At 41.7% G+C, this 21,961-nt stretch overlaps 1 protein-coding gene across 2 annotated transcripts in view; it reads right to left on the bottom strand.

Moving 5' to 3' along the window:
* The window catches only part of IFT122 (intraflagellar transport 122), a 72,261-nt gene that overhangs the window by 1,758 nt on the left and 48,542 nt on the right, over positions 1–21,961 (bottom strand). The window contains exons 18-28 of one of the 2 annotated variants that reach the window (XM_066614171.1): positions 16,514–16,680; positions 15,333–15,504; positions 13,301–13,403; positions 11,873–12,013; positions 10,369–10,466; positions 9,940–10,040; positions 8,855–9,020; positions 4,701–4,812; positions 4,010–4,138; positions 3,223–3,299; positions 881–1,045 (exon numbers count right to left, since the gene is read on the bottom strand). In XM_066614171.1, coding sequence (XP_066470268.1) covers positions 881–1,045; positions 3,223–3,299; positions 4,010–4,138; positions 4,701–4,812; positions 8,855–9,020; positions 9,940–10,040; positions 10,369–10,466; positions 11,873–12,013; positions 13,301–13,403; positions 15,333–15,504; positions 16,514–16,680 — 1,431 coding nt within the window. Of the gene's footprint in view, positions 1–880; positions 1,046–3,222; positions 3,383–4,009; positions 4,139–4,700; positions 4,813–8,854; positions 9,021–9,939; positions 10,041–10,368; positions 10,467–11,872; positions 12,014–13,300; positions 13,404–15,332; positions 15,505–16,513; positions 16,681–21,961 lie in introns of those variants that run through there. The other variant, XM_066614172.1, reaches the window with a different exon arrangement.

Consider the following 21,961-nt stretch of genomic DNA (forward strand, 5'->3'; position numbering starts at 1 on the left):
TAGGCACACGTTTGTAGATAAATACAGATGAACTGAGAGGACACTTTGTGTACCTAATGAAAGGGGATTCAAGTTCATGGACACTTATGCTACAGCACATTTATTAGTCTTTAAGGTGCCTCAAGATCATGGCTGCTACATACAGATTAACACAGCTACCCTCTGGAAGCAACATTTCTTAATACGTAGTACATAAAAGATGGAGGCTTTCAGTTTATTCAGTCACAATCGGAGACCTCCAAGAATGAAAAGCAGTGCTTCAAATAACTTAACCAGGGATTCTTGAGAGAGAGTTGCCAAGTTTTATCTTGAAAGAATCAGGCCCTTGTTCAAGAACACTGACAGCACTTATTCAAGATGACTGAAGACAGCCTGGTTATCCTGTGACACCTGAGATCATACTGTCATGCTAAGAACAAGGCAAGATGCTGTACCTTTTCCCCTGCTTGTTCTCACTCCATGTGCCTTCACGCTAAGCCCCCTTTGCCAACCCAACAGCCAACCCACATTTGTTATTTGCATACTTCTACGAAACCTGCCTCAGCATGCAAAGCAGTGAGAAAAAGATGGAGAAAACTCCAAACAGAAGTACAGTTTGCCTTCTCATTCTCCTGAGTTCATCTAACGGATTCATTGGTTGTCTCTTACAGCGGCTTTATTTAGGTCGCCAAAATGCTGCATAGCAACCACAAAGCTATACTTGTCCAAATCTTGGTTTCACAAGCAGCAGAATTTAATGTTATTTTAAAGCAGTAATTCTAGAGTCCCAGGCACATTTTTAAGATTAGACAGCAATATGTAAAACACCCATTTCAATTTGCTTTCAAGGAATGACTTTTTTCAGCTCTCTCCTCTCTTGCAAAGTAAACATTGCTCATACCTGAAAGCATGAAGGGCACATGGTAATGGAGGCATCTGGTAGCAGGGATCGGAAGTACTGCCATCTTAACGGTTTTGGCCAGCGTTTCACTAGCACATCTCTCCGGCTCAATGACCTAAGAGCTGCACGGTTCACTACCACAGGAATAAATTCAGAGCCCCCTTGCTGCAGGAAAAGAGCCAGTAAAAATTTGAATTTGGCAGACTACTGAGAAAGCAAGATCTCTTTATAGAATGTATACAAGTTCTCTTTTTAAAATTTAATTTTGCATATATTAGACAGTGCGTTTGCCATGAGCTACAAATTTGCTTTAAGTTCTCTACTAAACTGTGAAAATATTCCTAGGCCTGAAGAGTTTATGCATCTCCTTTTGTAATGGAGTGTTAGGAAGCATTTGATCCAACACTAAAGATGCAGCATTAGTTAAGTCCCACCTCCATTTGATCTGAATGGTTGGTTTGGCCAAACCAATTGGTTCTGACAGCCTGGGCAAAAATTAAAAGAATACCTATTATATAATTACCGTCCCCTAATATTACGGGATAGGTGTTTATAGCAACAAGAACAGTAACAAAATCGTTGCTTTACTCATTTAAAAAATGTGCTATTCCCATTCACAAGGTGGGGAAAGGAGCCTAAACCCTTCACAAGTCTTCACAAGTCAACTCAGTCCCATTGGATGTATAAGGCAAAGTATGCTCACACATAGCCACTGTCGATATATGTCATGCATGGTATTCTGCTCCTTGCTCTACCATGCTTCTATTTTTAACAGTGCTCCCCATTCCCCTGTAAAGCCCTTCTGCTTGCTAGGTACTTGTTGGTATTAATGCAATGTCTCTGATTCTGAAGGCTACTGTTGCACATTTCAAAATTAGAACTCTGGGTCTTTATGAGTCTTGCTTGACCCCAGTCCCTTGAAATCCTAAAAGGTCATTACCTTCTGTAGAGGCAGTAGATGGAGCTCTTTCTTTGCTGGGCTCATCTATGACTATATAGTCATATGAGATAGTGTAGTACCGTGAACAGAGAATGTTGGGTACCCCACTTTCAAATCTAAGTCAAAATCTTTGCCCACCCCTGCAGCTGGCATGTTACTACCTCTTAGACCAATTTATTTCATGGGGCTCTTATGAAGTGAAATAGAAACTAGGAAGGTCTTTTTAGACTGAAAAGTGTGATGGACATAATTCACAGCATTACCACCATTTAAGAACCATATGTTGTACCAAAACTGAAGACTGAGTTTCTTTATTGCTGATCTCATACATTTGCTCTTTTGTCCCTGCCCAGCAGTCAGATGAATATTGTCTCTACACTGGTCATTTTACTTTATTTGTATTGTGGCTGAATCATACAAGAGATGTCTGAAACAGCCTTAACCAAAACTGAATAAACATCTTTTAATAGTATGTTTTTCTAACCTTGCCCCACAAATGAACATGTCTCCTTATCCCATGGTGGTCCTGCTTAGTTTCCTCCATTCATCTAAACTGGTCTTTTTCATTCCCACACAGTTTCATTAGAAACTCATATAAGGTTTAAAATATTATCACATGGACAGATAACTTCCTGCCCTACTTCATCTCAACCTAACAACCTTATTATCTCAACAACAGGAACAAACATTTGCCTACAGGGTATCCAGCTGCTTCTACAGTCCTTCACTGAAGTTCAAATTCAAAGCTGCTTTGAATTTCAGAAACAGTGGAGTAGGTATCTCATAAACAAAAACAAAATGTTATTATAGACACACTGATGAAAACAGGCAGAGACATACCAAATACTAATGACTTTCCTTTTAGCGAATTTTAGGAGCCTTCTTTCAATTTGGCCAACATAATGTAATTTCGGTTTCTTCAGTTGTGCACTATGACCTGGCCAAGCCCCCATCACCTATCTAGCAGAGTGCCCTTAATGGATGTTATGCTCCACCAACAGTTTCAAGAGACGGAATAGCCAAACGGTCAAAGTATGGTTACATCTAGTGTAGTAAGGTAGGAGCACAGGAAATGGCACTAGTTCATCATTCTAATTCAATACTGTTGATATCGACTAGCAGCAGCTTTCCAGTGTTTTTGACAGGAATTTTTCTCTGTTGTACCTGGAGATGTCACGGATTGCACCTGTGTCATTGCACAAGTAAAGTAGGTGGGACTTACTGAGCTATGGGGAAGCCTATGTAGGAAATTACAAACTATTTCTTTATAGGATGGAATTCTGCCATGAAAAAAACATTTGCTGGTAAGAAATCTCTAGATTTGCTTCTTCTTAACACATTAGCAGCACAGAGGAAAGTATCAGATGAAGAGATCTTGGAAAAACAAGAAGTAGTTTCTAACCTCAAAGCTCAGTTTGGCTGTAAATGGATCGTCCTCTTCAATTTCATCCGCTTCACAAAGAAGCATTGTCTGTACATCTAGAAATGTTTGTTAGGTAGAAAACATGAGCCCCAATATGCATGATGCTGCTTGCAGGAGGGCAAAAACAAATGGACAGAATCTGTGAAACATTTCCATAGGGAGTATAACCATGGCTTCCTATGCTTCCCTGCCCAATGGTGAAAAACTATAAGAGAACTCAATATTATAGCTATTCTTGTATTATGATAAAAACTGCATAAAGGAGTTTCTTTGGGTACAGAAGGCATGCTTCACCAGCTGAAGTGCAAGAGACAACAAAAATTAGATATCAACATTTTTGAACCATTAATCCATTGAATTAGGGTCCCAATACAGTTATTCTCCTCCTTTCTCCCAATATCTCAATATTATTTTCATTCTTCCCCTTCCTCAGTTCTGTACACTGTACCTTGTCTTAAAAATAGATGTTAAACTCCCTGGCTTCATGTCTTCATACTCAGCCACCAGCAGTGATGGGGCCTCTTACATTGTAAAAATGATTGGAATTGGCAATGCTATCAATAATGACTGATTTCAAAGCAAGCCCAATCTGGTCTTCCTTGGCTGAAGGATGGTTTTAAAAATGAAAAGCAGTTTCCAAAGTAAACAATTATTTTTAGCCCTAATTTTTTGATATGTGTATTCAAAAAAAATGATATTTAAAAATATATTCTGTTATAGTGTTACTACAAAGTTGCCACGGTAATTGTCAGGAATAGAAGGATACTGTCACTTGTCTTCTCTTGCCATTTACTATCTCTTTTGTTTAGCCTGGGTACTTCCAGATCAATCAGAGCAACAGCTTCTTCATCAGTGATCCCTTCCTCTAAATAGAACTCAACCAGGTGCAATACATCTGAAAAGGATACAGGTGAGAGAGGAGAGAAGGTTATTGTCAGAACACCTGCAATGCTTTCTGTGCCTGTCAAGAGATAAGCATTGCTGTTCCACTCATATACACTATCTACATTCAAAAGAAATGACTTGTTTCATTTTTGTTTTGTTAAATAAACAGTTTTGCCAGTAGCGTCTGTTGCTAGTGGGCTTCATATATTTGGTAACTCACTTGGTGACAACATAGTGGAAACCAACCAACCAGCCAACCCAGACTATTAGCATTCCCCCATGTTCATTCTGCTTCCCATAAGATACTTCCCGTCAAGATACTTCCCATAAGAAACAGTTGCAACTGAGTTCAAAAGACAGAAATTCTGTCTTTTGTTATTTCGGAGTAAGAATGTGGCAGTTACATTGTCAAGATTTATCCAAGTACTTCTATCAGTGATAGCTAGGAAGCTAAGCTACGTTTGGTACCAAACTGCTAAATTTCATGTTTGAGATTGCTGATGATCAGCATTGTCAGACTATATAGATACCAGAAACATTTGGTCCTCATGGGTTGTAGGATTCCAACATACCATAAGATGAAGCAGAGAAGACAAAGGGTTGCCTGCAGTTAATGCAGACATTCCCCAGGTTGTTCAGCAAAGGATTGTTGGTAGAGCACCTATAGCACAAAGGCACAAGCTCCTGAAAAGAAACACCAGAATCAGGGTCTTCGAAAACAAACCAGCACAATCTGAACACCTCACCCAAAAGCAGTTGGTACCAATTCTGAGAGCTTTTGAGGCAGGTCTCTAGCCCAAGAAACAGCCCCCCCCCCCCAAAAAAAAAGATACAGAACCTTCAGGGCAGCCACAAATAGAGCACCAAGAACTGTACCAGAAGGAGAACCAGAAAAAAAACTTGATGCAAGTCTGAAGCTATTGGGTAAACTCACAGTTTTCTTTGAACCCAGCCATTGAATCTGACTTGCTGTTACTCCAAATATACAATATTTTTAATGCCTGATTTACCACCATTTTAAAAAATCTAGACTGAAATTCAAAATATCTTGTACAAATTCTGTAAAACAGGCCAAGGGCGCAATCCTGAGAACTACTTGGGCTGGTGGAAGTCCCTTGCGCTGACACAGGAGGGTCGCAAATGTGCCGTAAAGCATGTTTGCACCTCCTTGGGAGTAAGCTGGGTAGGCGCACAGAGGTGCACTGGCCTGCAGACACTGACACAAGCCTCCGTGCCGGCTTCCTCGGTGAGCCTTGCGTTGGTCCGGCTGGGGTGGGCAGGGAGGAGGAAGGCATTCCTGGGCAGGGGGATGGCAGGCGGGTGGGGAGCAGGAGGCAGGGCTGGGACCCAGAACTTATACCTTGCCTCTGACTGAGCCGCTTTGGTCCCCTATCCTGCGTTGGATACAGCGCAAGCCTCTAGGCTTGCCTGTTCCCGTGCAGGGTAGGATTGCACCTCAAGTCAGACTCTGGTGAACTTCTAGGACAACAATTTTCAACAAGTGTGCCATGGCACATTGGTGTGCTGCGAATGATCCACAGGTGTGCCAAGGGGAGTTTGGGGGAGAGTCCATTATTAGCAGGGCCATTGGGGGAGTGAGCCTCCTATCTGCAGTGTGGTGTGCCATCAATTGTCAAAAAACTGATAGTGTGCCTTGACAATTTTAGCACCTTGTCAGTGTACTGTGGGATGAAAAAGACTGAAAATCACTGCTCTAGGAGGAGAAATTTCCAGAACTTGAGAGTAGCAACTGACAAAGCTATAGATATAGATATTTGCTAGGACTGGTGGCAAGAGGCCTCAGACCCACAGGCTAAACAGAAGGCAATCAGAGCCTGATCAGAGAAATACCCCCCCCCCCAATCAGGTTGACTTGGTTTGAACCTTGCTGGCTCCCAAATTCAGTGCACTTTGCTCACACAGCAACTTTGACCATGTGACAAAAACCATCTCCTAGGAGCTGCCTGATTTGGGAAAAGCAAGTTGCTAACAAAAGAAGGATCCCTGAACCTAGCTGCTCTCACCTACTTCATGGCTAATGAAGCTAATGAATCAGTAGACTTCATGAGCCAGGCATGCCAAAGAATCAGTGGACCTCATGAGCCAGTTACCACATCCTCAACCAGGTGCAAAGACAAAGGAAGCACCCATTTAGGTCCTGGGAAAAGCCTTCAAGGGCCATCACATGACAAAGGTCCCTTGAAGAGCTCACCCCACAAAAGATCCCAAAGGAATCTATGGGTGACAAAGGTATAAAAAACTGGGTCATAGAATCCCACGTGGTTTCAACCCTCACTCTTCCGATTGCCTTGCTATCCCTGCATTTGTTTGACCAGCTGGTACTGCGTTAAGCCACTGCTATTCCAGTCACAATCCAAGGACCACCATGCCAAGCAGGCATCCAGGATTGGTAAACCCTCTTCTTCCTCTTTCCAGCTGCCTTCCCTGCTTCTGAACACACCCATAGCTGTTGTGGATAGCTTGTGGCTGCTTTGCAGAATACTCCTTCCTGGAAAAATAGCTCTGACTCTCTTGCCCTGCTTCCTTTGTTCAAGCTAACTAAGGATACTGCCTAGTTTTGGGGCTTGCTCTAGGGCCCTCTTTCTGCCTTTGAATCCCTGCTTTCAAACAAGAGATGTGCCTGGTCTTGGCATCCTTGCCCTGCAGGTGCTGCAATGCATCTCACCCTAATCCAGCAGAAACAGACTGGTAACTTGGGCCTTAGGGCAGCATTGCCATTCACCCACAAACCTCCCTCTATCTTTCCTTGCTTGTCTTGCGTGCAGTCAAATTGGCAACATACTTTGTGTTTCTGTCCTTTTCCTCCTTTGTGCAAGTGCATTGTGGGGGTGTGTGTGATTTTTTTTTATTTAACTGCTTTATTTTGATTGACTCCCCTTCCCTATTATTGTTAAATATTACCCATGATAAAAACTTGCTTGTTCCCTCCATTTTCCACCAAAACACTGAGCTGTGCCATCAGCACTACACATGGTCCCAGCAAAAAAGGCAGTTTTCCCTGGTGTGCACATGTTAATGTGTGTTTAAAAATACACTCAGTAACACACAACAGACAGTCATAGTCATGATGGAACAGAGTGAAGGAGCTGGTCTCTATAACAGAGGATGCTAAGCTGTTTACGATCTAGTTTCAGGTTACCTTGGGGGGAAGGGAAGACAGCTGAAGGAGATACAGCACAGATTTTAAAAAGCATGACTGGCACGAAGAAAATGAATTAGAGAAATTATTTTCTCTTTCAGTCTAAATGCAAAAAATGATAGACAGCAGGTTCAAGAAAAACAAAAAGAAACACTCTTTCACACACACACACAAGTATCAGTGGTCTATGAAAGTGTGCACCAAACTAGTCTGCAGGCTGGATCCAGCATGATGCTCCCCACTGTGAGCAGCACTTACTGTTCCACCACACTGCTTACAGTGTGAGCTGCATGGTGGAAGGTAAGTGCTGGTCCAAACGGGGACTGCTTTGGAGCTACACAATGACCGCAAGTTTGGCAACCACTGGTCTATGGAATTCACTGCCACATGATGTGATGACAACTAGCATAAAGGGCTTTATAAAGCATTTGATGACCACATGAAAGAAAGGGATCTATCAGTCACTACTAGCCCCAAATGAAAACAAAAGCACACTGTTGATTTGCAAGTGTTGTATACATCTGACTACCAGATGCTGAAGAACAACAGAGGGTGAACGTCACCATCATGCTCTGCATGTGAACTTCCTTGAAGCAGCTGAAAAGCCACTGTTGGCAATCAAAATTCAGAGCTAAGTGGGCTACTAGACAATCTTACCCCACATGGGAATTCTTTGCTTACATTCTTTTACACCAGTGAAATTGCATAAGCATAAAACCAGACAAAAGGGTGAAATCCCACTCCTATTTCTTTACATTCTCTCACAGTATGAGTGCTTCAGTCATGACTTACTCCATTTTCAATTGCTGCAGCATCAGATGTGTGCTATGCAACATAACTCATTGCCAAAAAGATGTGAAGGAAGGTTACTGAAACAGGTTTTTTGGCTCAGAAGCTTGATGAAACATGGGACCTTTGATTCATTCACTTCATGTTCTTTTAAATGGCACAATTACTTCAGGCAGCTATATGGATCTCCAGGGCCTTATTGTGTTTATATTATTTCAGGTGGCCAGATGGAGTACATTTTTTCCTGTTCATTTAAGGTTAAGCATTGGCACCGTTCAATTTATTTGATTTGCATGTCCCTTTAGACATTATTTTACAGAACACTGGTGAGACTCAGACAACTACTAAAATCAGGAAGATAAACTTTTAAAAACTTGATTTACAAACAGGAATGAGCCCCAAGTGCTGGAAAAAGGGGAGTCAGGACATATGGGGCAGGCGCAGATATAAGCAGAAGGCCTCTGACTGTGGACAGGCAAACAGGCATTAGTAAACGCTTGTGGGAGTTCAGGAAAGTAGAGGAAAGGCAAAAGTGGTGGCAGAGTGGTGGAAGCAAGTAGAGTAGCACACGGAGGTCGGAAGGTGAGGCAGTTTTTAGGGAAGGCAAACTTTTGAAAATGCAAAACAAAAGTTTTCATTCGACTGGGGAGATGAACAGTGACGTAACTATTTCTGCAGATGTGCTGCATTTCTCCTCAGGTTTTGCACATCTGCCAGCGCGGCCTCTCACCTCATGTCAAGTATGAAAGGATGCAAACAATACAAAGAGGAACTTACTTCACTGTCATGAAATGGCTTGGATCGGATTGTTAAGCTCCCCAGCTCAATTGATTTCTGAAATCTAGCTGGAATCTGCAGCCCCTGCAACTTGTCATAGGCATGACGAGCCAATTTATAGGCGCCCAGAGCTTTGCTCTGCTTTGCCAGGGCATATAATGTATTGCTGTAATCAAATTAAGGAACAAAACATACATATGGCAAGCAGGGAAAACCACATCATTGCTTTCAATCAGAGGAGCGATGCACTGAAGCACAACCGAAGTCAGAGCTTGGAAGAGGTCTCTGCCGGAGAAGTCTGTTTACATAAGCATGTTTACATAAACAGAATGTGAAACAACTGCTAGAATGCTGAAAGGGATGGCGTCCAGAGAGAGAGAGAGAGAGAGAGAGAGAGAGAGAGAGAGAGAGATCCCAAGATTCCATCTATAGGAAGGGTTCATATTTTATGCAAGGAACAAGGTGATACATGGAGTATAAAAGGACAAAGACAGTGTTTCTTAACAGGATTCTTCTTACCTTTGGTCAAAATATCTCCATCTTTCCTTTCAGGATAGGATGTTACAAGCAAAAATCTCACCACAGCCTGCTTTTCATACACTGGTCCAAAAACACATTACAAAACAAGTGTGGTTCCTCCCAGTTGACAGGTGACCAGCCAGCTATCAAAGGCCAAATTTGTGTTCTGGATGATGTATCTAATAAAGTGGAGCCACAAAAGCTGACCCACAAAAGCTGGTGCCACAATAAATGTGCTATGTTTAAGGTTGAACAGGACACTTCACAATTTTTACCAGTGATCTCATATCAACTAAGAGGCACTTTTCCAAGCAATATACAGGCATATTGATAAATGTTTTCTATGCTATACAGAAACTGCTTTCAGATTCCAAGTATTGAGAGATTAGGTGCTTTCACCATTCTAGAAATTGAGTCAATCCACAGTAAATTTCTATGTAAACATCTCTGCAAGCAAGAATAGGGTAGATTCTTGCAGCACATCTGGTTACAGCTCATACCAATGAACCGTCCATTTGGTCCACCAGTCAGCTCTTGAATTTGGCTTTTGTTTTTCAAAAGGATACACTTTAGAGATTCCCAGAGGAGTGTCCTTAGTCAGGCTATGAAGTAAAAACCTAGACATATTGAACAGTGCTCCAGGCAAGTGAAAACTGAAGGGTTCTTCCTGCAGTGTGAAAAATAAAAGAACAAAGTTTTAAAAGGGTTACTAAGTAAGAAATGAACAGTATTGAGCATCAGCTGATTTCGATCTTGTTTGATGTTGCTTTCCTTTGTTCAGATAGCAACAACACTGAGCAAGTCCAAAAGGCTTAGATCTAATCTCAATTCTGAAAACAGAGAGGCCACAAAGACAAGCTGTTCAAGAGAAAATTCTGTGTCAACCTCTCCACAACAGATGCTTAAAACAGAACAGGCGCAGGAAACATATTACATCATCGGTTAATCTCCAGAATGGTCCAAAAAGTGAGAGATCTCACAATGAAATATCTTACAATGTATTTGTGGATGGAGTGATAGACATGATAAAGTTCTGCCAAGTGCTGGAAGTGGTGAAACTTTTGCAACATTTCTGTCTTCTTCTGCTTGTCCTCTGAGGGAGAGAAAGGCAGGATCAGCGTAAAGCCTCTGATCGGTTGCCAACCAACAGCAAGATACTTACAAGAAAGATTACAGACCATCCTGGTTACAGCATTAACACTCCTAAAAGATTAGCACTGCTGAAAAAGTGTGACTCAAAATATAGCTTCTGCCATTTGACAATCCTTACATGCAATTTTGCCTTCTTAATTTTCCTGCTCTTAAAAGACAAATAGCTGTGGTGAGTAGTTTTCACACAGCCAGGGGTTGAGGCTAACAGTTGAGGATATTAGTTTTCCATCTCTGGAAACCACATCTGCACAGCATACAAGCAGAATGAATGACAATTTCTATGTCTTTGTTAAGACTCAAGGAGCAATTTGGAACAAAGTATAGTCTTGACAGGATGCGTAATCCCTTATAGGTTTACTTGGAATCAAGCCCCATTCTGTTCAGTGGGCCATACTCCCAGATTAAAGTGTGCACAGTGAAGCCTTGGTTCAGTGCACATGAGACCACAGACTAATATTTTTGGTATGGTGGTAAAACCAGAGGGATGCTGGACTAAAACTGTCACAGAACTAAGTGTGCCTGCTATGTCTTCCCTAGGTTCTTACTAAGCAAGTATCTTACAATGATGAGAACAGTGATTTTGAACTTGGTTTCAAATCGCAGCTCAGCTAACCTACAAATTAACAAGGTGGTCATGAGGAAAATTGGGCTCTCTCCCTGGCCTAAGCCCCACTCTCTGAAACAGGAACAATAATTACCTACTTTTCTTCCCTGTTAAGTGCTATGCAAATTCAAAAACTAGTTGGCTTGCAACTTTAGCCTAGTTCAATTGCATGCTGATGAATGAGGTACAGCATATGTTCTTAAACGGAATCATAGTGAGCCTTCCTAAGTAATGAAAAAATGCTCTTGATCCCACACAAGCATAATGAAGACACAATAAATACATATGGAAAGTTAAGATTCTCAAAGGAAGAGCTACAAAAGACTGTGAATGAGAGAGGGCTGTCAGAAGGCTGCCCATATTGAAATAAATGGGTGGACATGGGCCAGTACCATTGTTTTTCATTAAGTCAAAACACATACAAAATTGAGCCTCAGGCGAGTCATAACTGAGCTTATGACTTCACATAGTGACAAATACAAAAGGATAGGAGATGCTTAGTCAGCATAGCCTGGCCTTAAATAAAGAATGAGGCTCATGGTTGTCAGTTGTTCGAATACGTTAAAAGGTTTTTAAAAATTTAATACATACCATGTAAGTACTTGTCTACAATACAACAACAACAAAAACAGCCTTGTACAGAGCAGTTCACAAAGAGGTTTCAGTTAAGCTATCAGGATTTGTTAGATGTTCTGCTTTCATGCATGAATAGATAACATGTAAACTTGCTTGTGTTTCCTTACCTTGAGCTATATCTAAACACTGCATGGAGAGCATCCAGTAATAATATGCTGCATCATTAAATCGGGTTTCTACCACAGCGTTGTGAGTTAATTGTTCCAACACTTTTACAGCTTCAGTCTGCCTGCCAGCCTTGTGGAATGCTACAAAAGGGGGCCAAAACAAAGATTTTACAGCGTGATTAAACCAATTAACTTGATTAAAATTAGGAACAGGTCCTGCAACCAAACAAAGAAACAGATGAAAGGAATTATTCCAGAGATATTTTTTTAACTTGTTTGTGGGAAAATTAACATAGCAGGAGAGACATCAAAAAGGTGCTTTGTGGCTTTGGTGGTATCTCAGCTTCTTAAATGGACTCTGTGGGCACAATCCACCAAGCAATGTTGAGGTACAGCTTCCATTCATTTCAAGATTGCTTTCATATGGCTCTTGACAAGGCCCATTGAAATACATGGTGGTTGTCCAGTTGCAGTACAAGACAGATTGCACTGTACTAGCAGGGACAAAGTGGAAAAAGTAACAAGATATTTGTCTGGCAAGGAGACAAATCAAGTCAGTATTAACATTGCATTTCAAAGAAGCACTTTGATCAATTTTCAGAAATTCCTCCTCCCTTATGCCCAGTCACCACTGATCGTCAGGAAACACTTGGGAGGGGAAGGCACAGGTGCCTGCTGTGTGGAGGAAGCGGCATGGAAGTTGCCATCCACAAGCTTCCTTGCATTTGTGGTTCTTTGGATACAAACCACTAGATAAAGAAGGGCAGGAGGTCTGGTCTAGAGGGTAGAGCCTCTGTTAGCCTCCGAAGATAACATCAGAAGGTCGCCAGTTCCAGAACAGCGGCAGCTCCCTGAATGGTGAGACCTTGAAGCAGCTGATAAGCCGAGTCTAGTTATTCCATCTGCTCATTGGTGTGTGAGCGAAGAAGTGTCTTGGGTGCCCTCCATGTGAGAGATGAAGGAGCTGCTTGTCAGCCTGCAGGGGAGGCACTGGAGGCCAGAAGTGAGATCAGACCCGGAAGATTCATCTGAAATGTTGTAGGGTTCTTGAAAGAGAGAACCATTTATGATTGTAAAAATCCCCTTGAGGGATTTAGAAACGCCTGCCTATGTAAACTGCCTTGAATAAAGTCAGAGGAGAAATCCGATGACCAGAAAGGTGGTATATAAATACTGAGTTATTATAATTATTAAGAACCCAAACATTGTCACATTTGCTCCTTTTATTAAAATTTGTTCTTACCTAGGCTTCTGACAATTCAAATGTCAATAAGATCCATTTAGATTCTTCCTGCGCTATTAATGCAAATTTTAGCACCTCTCAAACAGACAATGCTCCACTTTAGTTTCTGAGAAGTGCTGAGTGCATTTTGACTGCTGTCGCCATTTTAGGCAAAAAATAAAATAAAATAAATTACGCAGCCCTACCTTTCTGGGCCTCTTCAAATCTATCATTCTCTGCCAGCCACTGAGCGTAAGGAACATAGACATCATCCTTAAATTCAGGGTGCTTGTCACACAAAGCAAAGGCCTGAAGTACAAGATAAATCCATTCTTAGCATACTGCAAAATATAGCTGAAACAGAGTGCTTTTCAAATTCACAGAAAAACACAAGCAATCATTTCTTATGGTTGTTAATGACATTGAAGCACAAAGGTTTGCTATGAATCTTGATTCAGACCTATTACAAACCATATTCAAGTTGGTGTTCTCTCAATATATATTTGCGAGAGTAATTAAACAAGACCATTTTAATAAGTATTCCTTTTGAAAATAATCTAAAACTAAAGCTGCAACCCTTTACATACTTACCTGAGAATAAGCCCTACAGAACACAAGTTACTTAATTTCTGACTGCATAAGTTGGGTCCAGATTTCAGGAAACTATCTTAGATCTGGTTATAACCATAAAAGATGAGAAATGGGTAAAGAAATACATTAAGCTGAATGTATCCTTTCACCAAACACTGTCTATCCTACTGGAGGAGGATTTATTTTCCTTGCTACTGATGAGTCCCTTGGAATCTAATGCAATGATATCATCGCTCTGCACAGGCAATGGTTTTAAAGGAAAGCTGGCAATGTTGACTGCATGGAGGAGAAACAAGGATAATGACTTCTCTCCCATCACTATGCCCCTGCAACAGGTATTCCAAGGCATACTGCTGCTAACCTTAGAGGTAACACATAGCCATCATGACGAGTTGCCATGAATAGATCTGCCCTCCATTAATTTGCCCAATCCCCTTTTAAAGGTATCTAAACTAGTGGCCATCACCACATCTTACTATACTCTCGCATGACAAAACACCCACAGTTTAGTAATTTTGTTTATCTAATGAATTAAAGATGTCAGGCCTTGGCATCTCTCAGGTCTTAAATTGTTGTTAGCCAGGATGTGGCAGGGGGCCTTGATGTCCAGGTGTAATGTAAACAAATGTAACTGCTGCACTGATTAGAAATGAGATGCACCCTAGTAAAGTGGGAGCCATGTCATTCAGGGACATGTGTGTAGAGTCACATAGTCCTGGGGTGCCCAAACTTTTTGGCAGGAGGGCCACATCATCTCTCTGACATTGTGTCAGGGGCTGGGGAAAAAAAGAATTTGCATTTCAAATTTGAATAAATTTACATAAATGAACATATTAGAGATTGAACTTATATGAATGAATGAATGGTCTTGCAATAGCTCAAGGCCTATAAAAGGCCTTGCACAAAGCAAGGCCAGCCTTTCCTTTGCTGGCGCTGCTGCATCACAGATGTGAAACAGCAAGCAGTGGAGGGAGCCCTCATCCCACAGCTCATGCGAGAGGTCGAACAATTGGCCATCACGCTGACAGCAGTTGCATCAGGCCAGCGCGAGCTCCAGCAAGTCTCTGGAGGGCCAGAGGCTCATTGGAGACTGGGGCCTCCTTGAGGGCCAGATTGGGAGTCCTTGAGGGCCGCAAGTGGCCCCAGGGCCGGGTTTTGGGCACCCCTGACATAGTCCATGGTGGAGTGGTGCAATGCACCATTGGGCAGCCAATTAGAGCAGTTCACAAGACTGTCACAAGACAATGAGGTCGCCCTGTTCTAATTGGCTGGCTCTGGTAAAAAAGGAGACTGGTGCAGACACCAAGTGTGGGTTGCTGTGGTGGATGTTCTAGGTGAAGTGCTGCTGGTTTGTTTTCTGACTCGGACTGCTTATTGTGACTGTGCCTTGCTGTATCCCTGACCTCTGGACCGTTTGACTGACTACTCTTCTGCCTGCTCCTTACCAATTCTATACTCAACAAGCCTGCGTCTGTGGCTTAGATTGGGACTGGTTGCTTCCTGTGCTACCCTACTACGCTACCGCTCTACTCTGCTGCTGGAGGGCCATTCCATCCTCCTCTGCCAGCCCGATAAAAGACCATACAGTTTACCAAGTTAACATACAGTTAACCAAGAACAGTAATTACTACTATGAATTGTACTCACCTCATCCCATTGCTGAGTTTCCACATGGAGTTGTACCAAGGCCTTCAAGTCGCCAATCTTCATGTAGGTCTCTGCTGCATAGCCATGGTTTAACAGCTTTTTGAAATAGTAGGCACACTTTCTTAAAGGTTCACGCTCTGCTTTATCCAGCTTCCGGGCAATATCAATTAACCTAGATAAAAACAAGCAAAAAGAGAATTCCAGCCCCATCAGTGATCACAACTCTTCTAAACTCTTGATGCATTTTTTTTTTCAAACAGGTTGCTATCCAGAGACCCAAACAAGTAGGTACTTTTGTTCACATCTGTACTCCTAGCAGGCTTCTGCCAGGCTACAAACCTGGCTGTTCATCAGAAAGGACTGCCTGAGAGCACCTGAAAGTGCACATTCCCAGCTGCATAAATACTATTTCTAGCATGCATGGCAGAATATAGGTAGGTAGAATTCACAGCCAGCAGTCTTGATGCAGATCCTGAGGATTCTCTAGACTCTTATAACAATCTTAAGAATCCCAGCTTTTATGAGAAAGTATGCTTCATCTTCAGACAACCTGTTCTTAAGACTCCGAAATCGTCACCAAATAAATCAGTACTACATCCACATCAGCAATAAGAACCTAAGGGTGCAATCCTAAACAACTTTCCAGCACTTACATAACTGTGCCAATGTGGCATGCACTGCATCCTTCAATGGGGAGGCAGTCGAGGGGGCCTCCTCAAGACAAGGGCATGTTTGTTACCTTTACTTGGGGCTGCAATTGCGGCTAGGTCAGTGCTGGAAAGTTGGTTAGGATTGCGACCTAAAACTCATGATAGAATGAGAGTAATTTATCTGATCTTTGAAAAGAGCTTTTGGAAACAGGGCTGCTGAGTATTTAAGTTATACTAAGAGACCGGTGCTATGATCTACTGAATAATGGTTTGCTATTATAGAGTACAAATCTACCAAAACTGTACCTAGATCCAATTCTGGGGCTCCCAAACACAACAAAGCATCACACAGTGCTATCATTATCACATTAGATACAGCACTGAAGAGTCCCAGTCCCATTACTTGCTCAAAATAGGGATTTGTTTCAGCATAACACAAGCACAGCCAGGAAAATGTGTTTGATGCAAAACAGGCATTTGTTCTGCTGATTGTGTTAAAGCATATTTATCTGAAAGACAGATGAGACGTACGCATCAACCCAACCCTGTTCTCCACTGATTTCTATGGCCTTCATGTGCTCGCCTGCAGTAATGTACATCTCCACAGCTGCCTTTGGTTCATTGATGTTCTTGGCCCAGTCTGCTTGCTTTATGATTAGCATCTTTGTATCTTTGGGGTCTCCAGAGCTGAGGAAATCCTGAGGAAGTGCAAAAGATGATGTTCTGGATTAAGCATCTTTTAGCATTCACTGCATCTATCAGTAGCCAGTTCCAAATACACATGTTCCTACCAAGACACTTTTCATCTGATTCTAGTAACTAAGTTGCAGTTTACAAAGCACAATAAGTAAAAGGTAAACTACTAAATTGAGTCATGAGACTTAACCTCATGAAACACAAGAGCCACCACAATCTGAACATCCTGAGAAAACAAGATGTCTAAAGAAAGGCTAAATGGTATCTTGCAGCACTTACAGAATCAAAGAAAAACCACTTTTGTGTATTTTCACAGAAGTACTGAAAACCTGCAATTAAAGTTAAGAACGGGTGACAAAGAGCTCACTTTCACAATAAGAGTTCCCAAAGTCCATGAATTTAATTATGAACTCTAATCCAAAGTCATCTTACACAAATAATGGTATATATTCAGCTTATTCAGTGATGGTTAAGGACAGGATTGGCAATCAAGAGGCTAGAATCCAATATTCAACAGAGTTGAATAATTGCTTGGAATGAGCCATTCATGTGGAGTACAACGATTTTGCAGCTAAAGCAAGCCTAGAATAGCATTTGCAAAACATTAAATTCAATTCTACTTAAGAACATCCTGTTGTTCTGAGGGGTGTAGCTAAAGATAAGGGCATTTTGTCTTGTTTGACTGTTAAGAACCAAGAAAAGAGAGAGACGGTGTTTGTTTTGTGTAATTGTGTTTTGGAGCATAGATCACCGAAATAAATTAGAAGCAGAAAGTTCAGTTTCCTGAACTGCAATTAATTACTTGTGAGTTGACAGTAATGTGTGATCTGGTGTACTGATAAAAAGTCGAAAGTCACATGAACACATGGTCTTCACTATTCTGCCCACAGTATGGGTTCCCTCACTGCAGACTGTCCAGGGTCATTGGACATCAGGAGACAGTCTTTGGAAATGCTTAGCAGCCCAAGGCTACAACGTAAGAAATAACAACCACCATCACATCCCCAACATATTCACTTGAAAAACAGTAGGTAAACCCAAGCCTAGCTAACCAATACACAGCCTAATCCTATGCATGTCCACTCAGAAATAAGTCCCATTAGAGTCAATGGGGCTTACTCCCAGGAAAGTGTGGATAGGAATGGGTTGACAGTTTCCTCAATTTAGTTTTGCTGGTTGTCTTTGTTAGGTGCATCAATGGAGTTAACCATATGTAACACATTTAAATGAAGTCCCAGCAGTTGATTTTTCAGAAAACAGCTTCAAGAAGGCAGATTTGGAGCAGTGTTGGGAACCTCATTTTTCCACTTAAAATAAGCTTTCCCAAAGCTGCTTTTCCAGTAAAAAGAAACAGGGCCAAGCAGCTTTTGTGGTTTCATTACATGAATTTAGGTGAAACGGATCATTAGCTCTAACACTGAGGCTAACAACCATCCAGAAAAAAAGATTTAATTTTACTCTGTGCTAGTTAAGTGGACTTCAGCACTGGCAAAATCCATATTTGTGCGATGGGAAATGTCTAGCCTATGAATCAGACACATGTTCAGAGGAGTTCAAGCACTGTACTTTACTAGGACTTTGTAACATTAAGTCAACCTTGCAGGAGAAAAGCAGTGTGATTCCAGCATAGTCTGTGCAATCTGCTTTTCAGATAACTTTTGTTCCCAAGGAGGTGAGGCGCAGAAATATATACATGTTACAGGAAAGCTTTTGACAGGAATGGACAGTGTGCAATGGGTGATTAATGAGACAGTACAAGACACTGCTTTTCAGGGACTTTCATAAGGAAAATAGCATAGATGACTTTAAAGGCAACCACATCTAAAACTGCCACATTCTTCAAACAATGTACACTGTATTTCTGCATGGGAATTCAATTGTCAGGCATATATAAAAGCAATTGCAGAGTTCATTTATATGATCAAAGAATTATTTGAGAAGTTGTTAATTTAAGACTGGTACCATGAAACCTGTTGAGTCATATTGGAAACCCCAAGGCCATTCACTCTTGTCTCAATGCAGCAGTCCTAATGCATATGTGAAGGCTCTGCTTCATGCACAAAGCTCTATGCAAGCAGGGGGAACAATTCCACCCCAATTACAAAAAAGTCCTGCAAAATTGTGCAATTGGAAGGCACATACAATGCATTCCTCAATACTGATGGACCTGTGGGATAGGTTCCTGCTTGCTCCTGGACACGAGTTCACAATGCTTTGGACTGTAGCACTAGGCCACTTTCATAATCCCTGCATTCCATTCCAACAGTTGCTGAAAAGTCATTGATTTCATTTAGCTCTGGAGTTTAATTTGCTTTGGTGAAGGTTGGATGGCATTGACTGCTATGCTGTTCTTGCTGCCTTGTGATTTGTGTGTTTTGATTGTTTTAGTTGCATTATTCTTGTGCTTGATTATTGCTAATCAGAGGTAGGCTGCCTCTGATTGCCAGATGCAGGGGAAGGCACCAGGATGCAGTTTGTCTCTGTTGTCTTGTGTGCTCCCTGAAGCATTTAGTGGGCCACAGTGAGATACAGGAAGTTGGACTAGATGGGCCTTTGGCCTGATCCAGTGGGGCCCTTCTTGTTCTTATGCTACCCTCGCTTACAGTTACTGACTTGAAATGAATCTGTTAGTCAGTAGTGTTGCTAGGGGGGTGCAGGCTGCACCGGGTGACGTGCAAGGTGGGATGACGCACACTGGGAGGGTGACGTGCTAAAATCGCAACGGTTAGGAGTAATACCATCATGTTATATAGCGTTAGATGCGGAATTTCCAGCAGAATGCAATGCAAAAAACAAGAGTGAAGTATCTCCTTTCTATCAAACGTTATTGGCAAAAAAACAGAAAACAAAAAATGCATAGAGCCCAATGGAAAGTGAAACCGAGCCGTATCGCACGTTTACTCGCGAATAGGCGAATGCGCCTTAGTTCGTCTGAAAGGGCAGGCTGAGAGGAATCCAACAACACCAGAATGGTCCTGATCCAATGAATGTAGCACCCCAAAAACACCCGAGAAGGAGGTCCCTCCCTCCAAACAGGCGAATGTATTGAGCCCTATGGAAAGTGAAACTAAGCCACATGGTCGTGTTTACTAAAGAGTAAGCAAACATGCCTTGGCTCCTGTGCAGGTCAGGCAAAGGGAAATGTGAGGCCACAAGAATGGTCCTGATTTGATGCAACTGGAGCTCAACAAATGCTCCAGAAGGCAGCCCCCCCCCCCCCATAAAAAGAATGAAACAGAGGCTTGACAGGGTAAGGTGAAATTTTTTTCTGTTTTAGGCTGCAATCCTATCCACACTTTCCTGGGAGTAAGCCCCACTGACTATAATGGAACTTACTTCTGAGTAGACAGGCATAGGATTGGGCTCTTAGACTTGAAAAGCCAGGTGGGTCCTGATAGTGATATGCTTGAAATATTAAATTGAACTGGGTAGGTGTGAAAATCTTACTGATTCTTTTTTGGGGCAGGGGGTGTTATTGCAAGCAGGCTACAGAGAAAATTCACTTGGTGGAACAGGGCTAGCTTTCCCTTATTTATTTATTTTACTTTATTTATAATAATTTATTTTAATTTGCTTTATGATGGGTCCTGGACAGATCGTCATTCTAAAAAGTGGGTCCCAGTGCTAAAAGTTTGAGAACTGCTCCAATAAGGTGTTAGTAAGTTGAGACCCTGGAGGGAGGTGACACCACTAGTGACCAAAATCACTAAAATCACAGTTTGCAAAAATAATACCATCATGTTATATATCAATCAATGTGTAATTCCATGCAGAATGCGATGGAAAAAAACTGTGTTGAAATATTTTTATTCTATCAAAAGGTACAGCCAAAAAACCAGTGGGGGCAGGGCAATGGTAGATCACCATGCCCACCACCTGGAGTGTTGCCCCGCACATTGCACGGGGGTGATGTGCTGGTCTCCTGCACCAGGTGACGCGAACACTAGTGACGCCACTGGTGTTAGTTGCTGCCCCTATTGTGATGGAAAAGGTGGGCTATAAATATTTAAATAAATAGAAGGTAATGTTGCTCTTTAGTTCCCTGTGAATGCCTTGCACAACTGTATAATACAAGTCATGACAACATTCTTGTTTGCACAAATCAGTCACACTAAGAGGTGAAATGAGAGCAACTTAATTTTCCTAATTTGTTTCAGTCTCTGACTCTGAATAAGGATGAAGTGAACTAAGGGACTGTTATGTGAAGACAACTTGCTGTGGAAACAAGGCATTAAAAGAATCGCCTACCGCAACCTGAGCCAGCCAACTCACTGAAATCTTTGGAAGCCCTTATTTAAGTGCCCGCACTATCTGAGGCAACTTGGGCAGTGAATGGGGTCTTCCCAGTTGTGGTGTCCTGGCTACGGAGCTTTCTCTCAGGGAGGTTCTCTTGTGCCCACTCCCAAGTTCCTTTTATTTACCCAGGTCTTTTTACCTCCAACAGGATTGTTGAATGCTGTAAATTGAATACTGCTGTTTAATTCTTTGACTGTTTTATTCCTGTTTTCAGACTTCATTATTTTATTGCCTTTGATATTGTAAGTTGCCCTGAAAATATTTATACTGAAAATTGGAATGTAGAAGAAATAAAGAACAGTAGTGTGGTATATAGAAAGAAAATTGCCCACTGTAAAGGAAATAGGTCAAAAAAGTTTAAATTTAATCTTCATATTGTGACACTAATTAGATAAGGCAGATATGTGAACTCTTACAGGGAAAGAGCTACAGGCTCTTGGTGTAGCACACAAGGGTCCATAACTTATAAGCAATATTCAGCTATACCAATTTATTATTAACCATAATATACAGTGACAGTTATCATCTTTCACAGTCGATCATGAACACCCAATGAATAACTCATGCTGCATTCTGAAGCACGTTTATCTGGGAGGAAGCCCCACTTAGAACTTTCTTCTCAGAAAACATCCATAGGATTGCACTGTAAATTGCCTTTGCAAGCCTACCATCAGCACAAAGGGACATTAAATCACAAATTTTCAATGAATAGCACACTGACAAGGCACTAAAATGGTCAAAGCATAACATTCATTTTTTGACAATTGACAAGGCACACCACAATGCCAGTCAGGGGCTCACATTTCCCAATGGCCCTACTAATAAACGACCCTCCTGCAAACTCCCACAGTTCAACTGTAGACCATTTGTGGCACACCAATGTTCCATGGCACAGTGGTTGAAAATCGCTGCATTAGACAAAAGATTTAAATAGTACCAACAGCTGTATCTTCAAACTTCTGAACCTAGTAGAGTTCTTGGGACAGG

This window comes from Tiliqua scincoides, chromosome 2 (genome assembly GCF_035046505.1).
Source record: "Tiliqua scincoides isolate rTilSci1 chromosome 2, rTilSci1.hap2, whole genome shotgun sequence".
NCBI lineage: Eukaryota > Metazoa > Chordata > Lepidosauria > Squamata > Scincidae > Tiliqua > Tiliqua scincoides.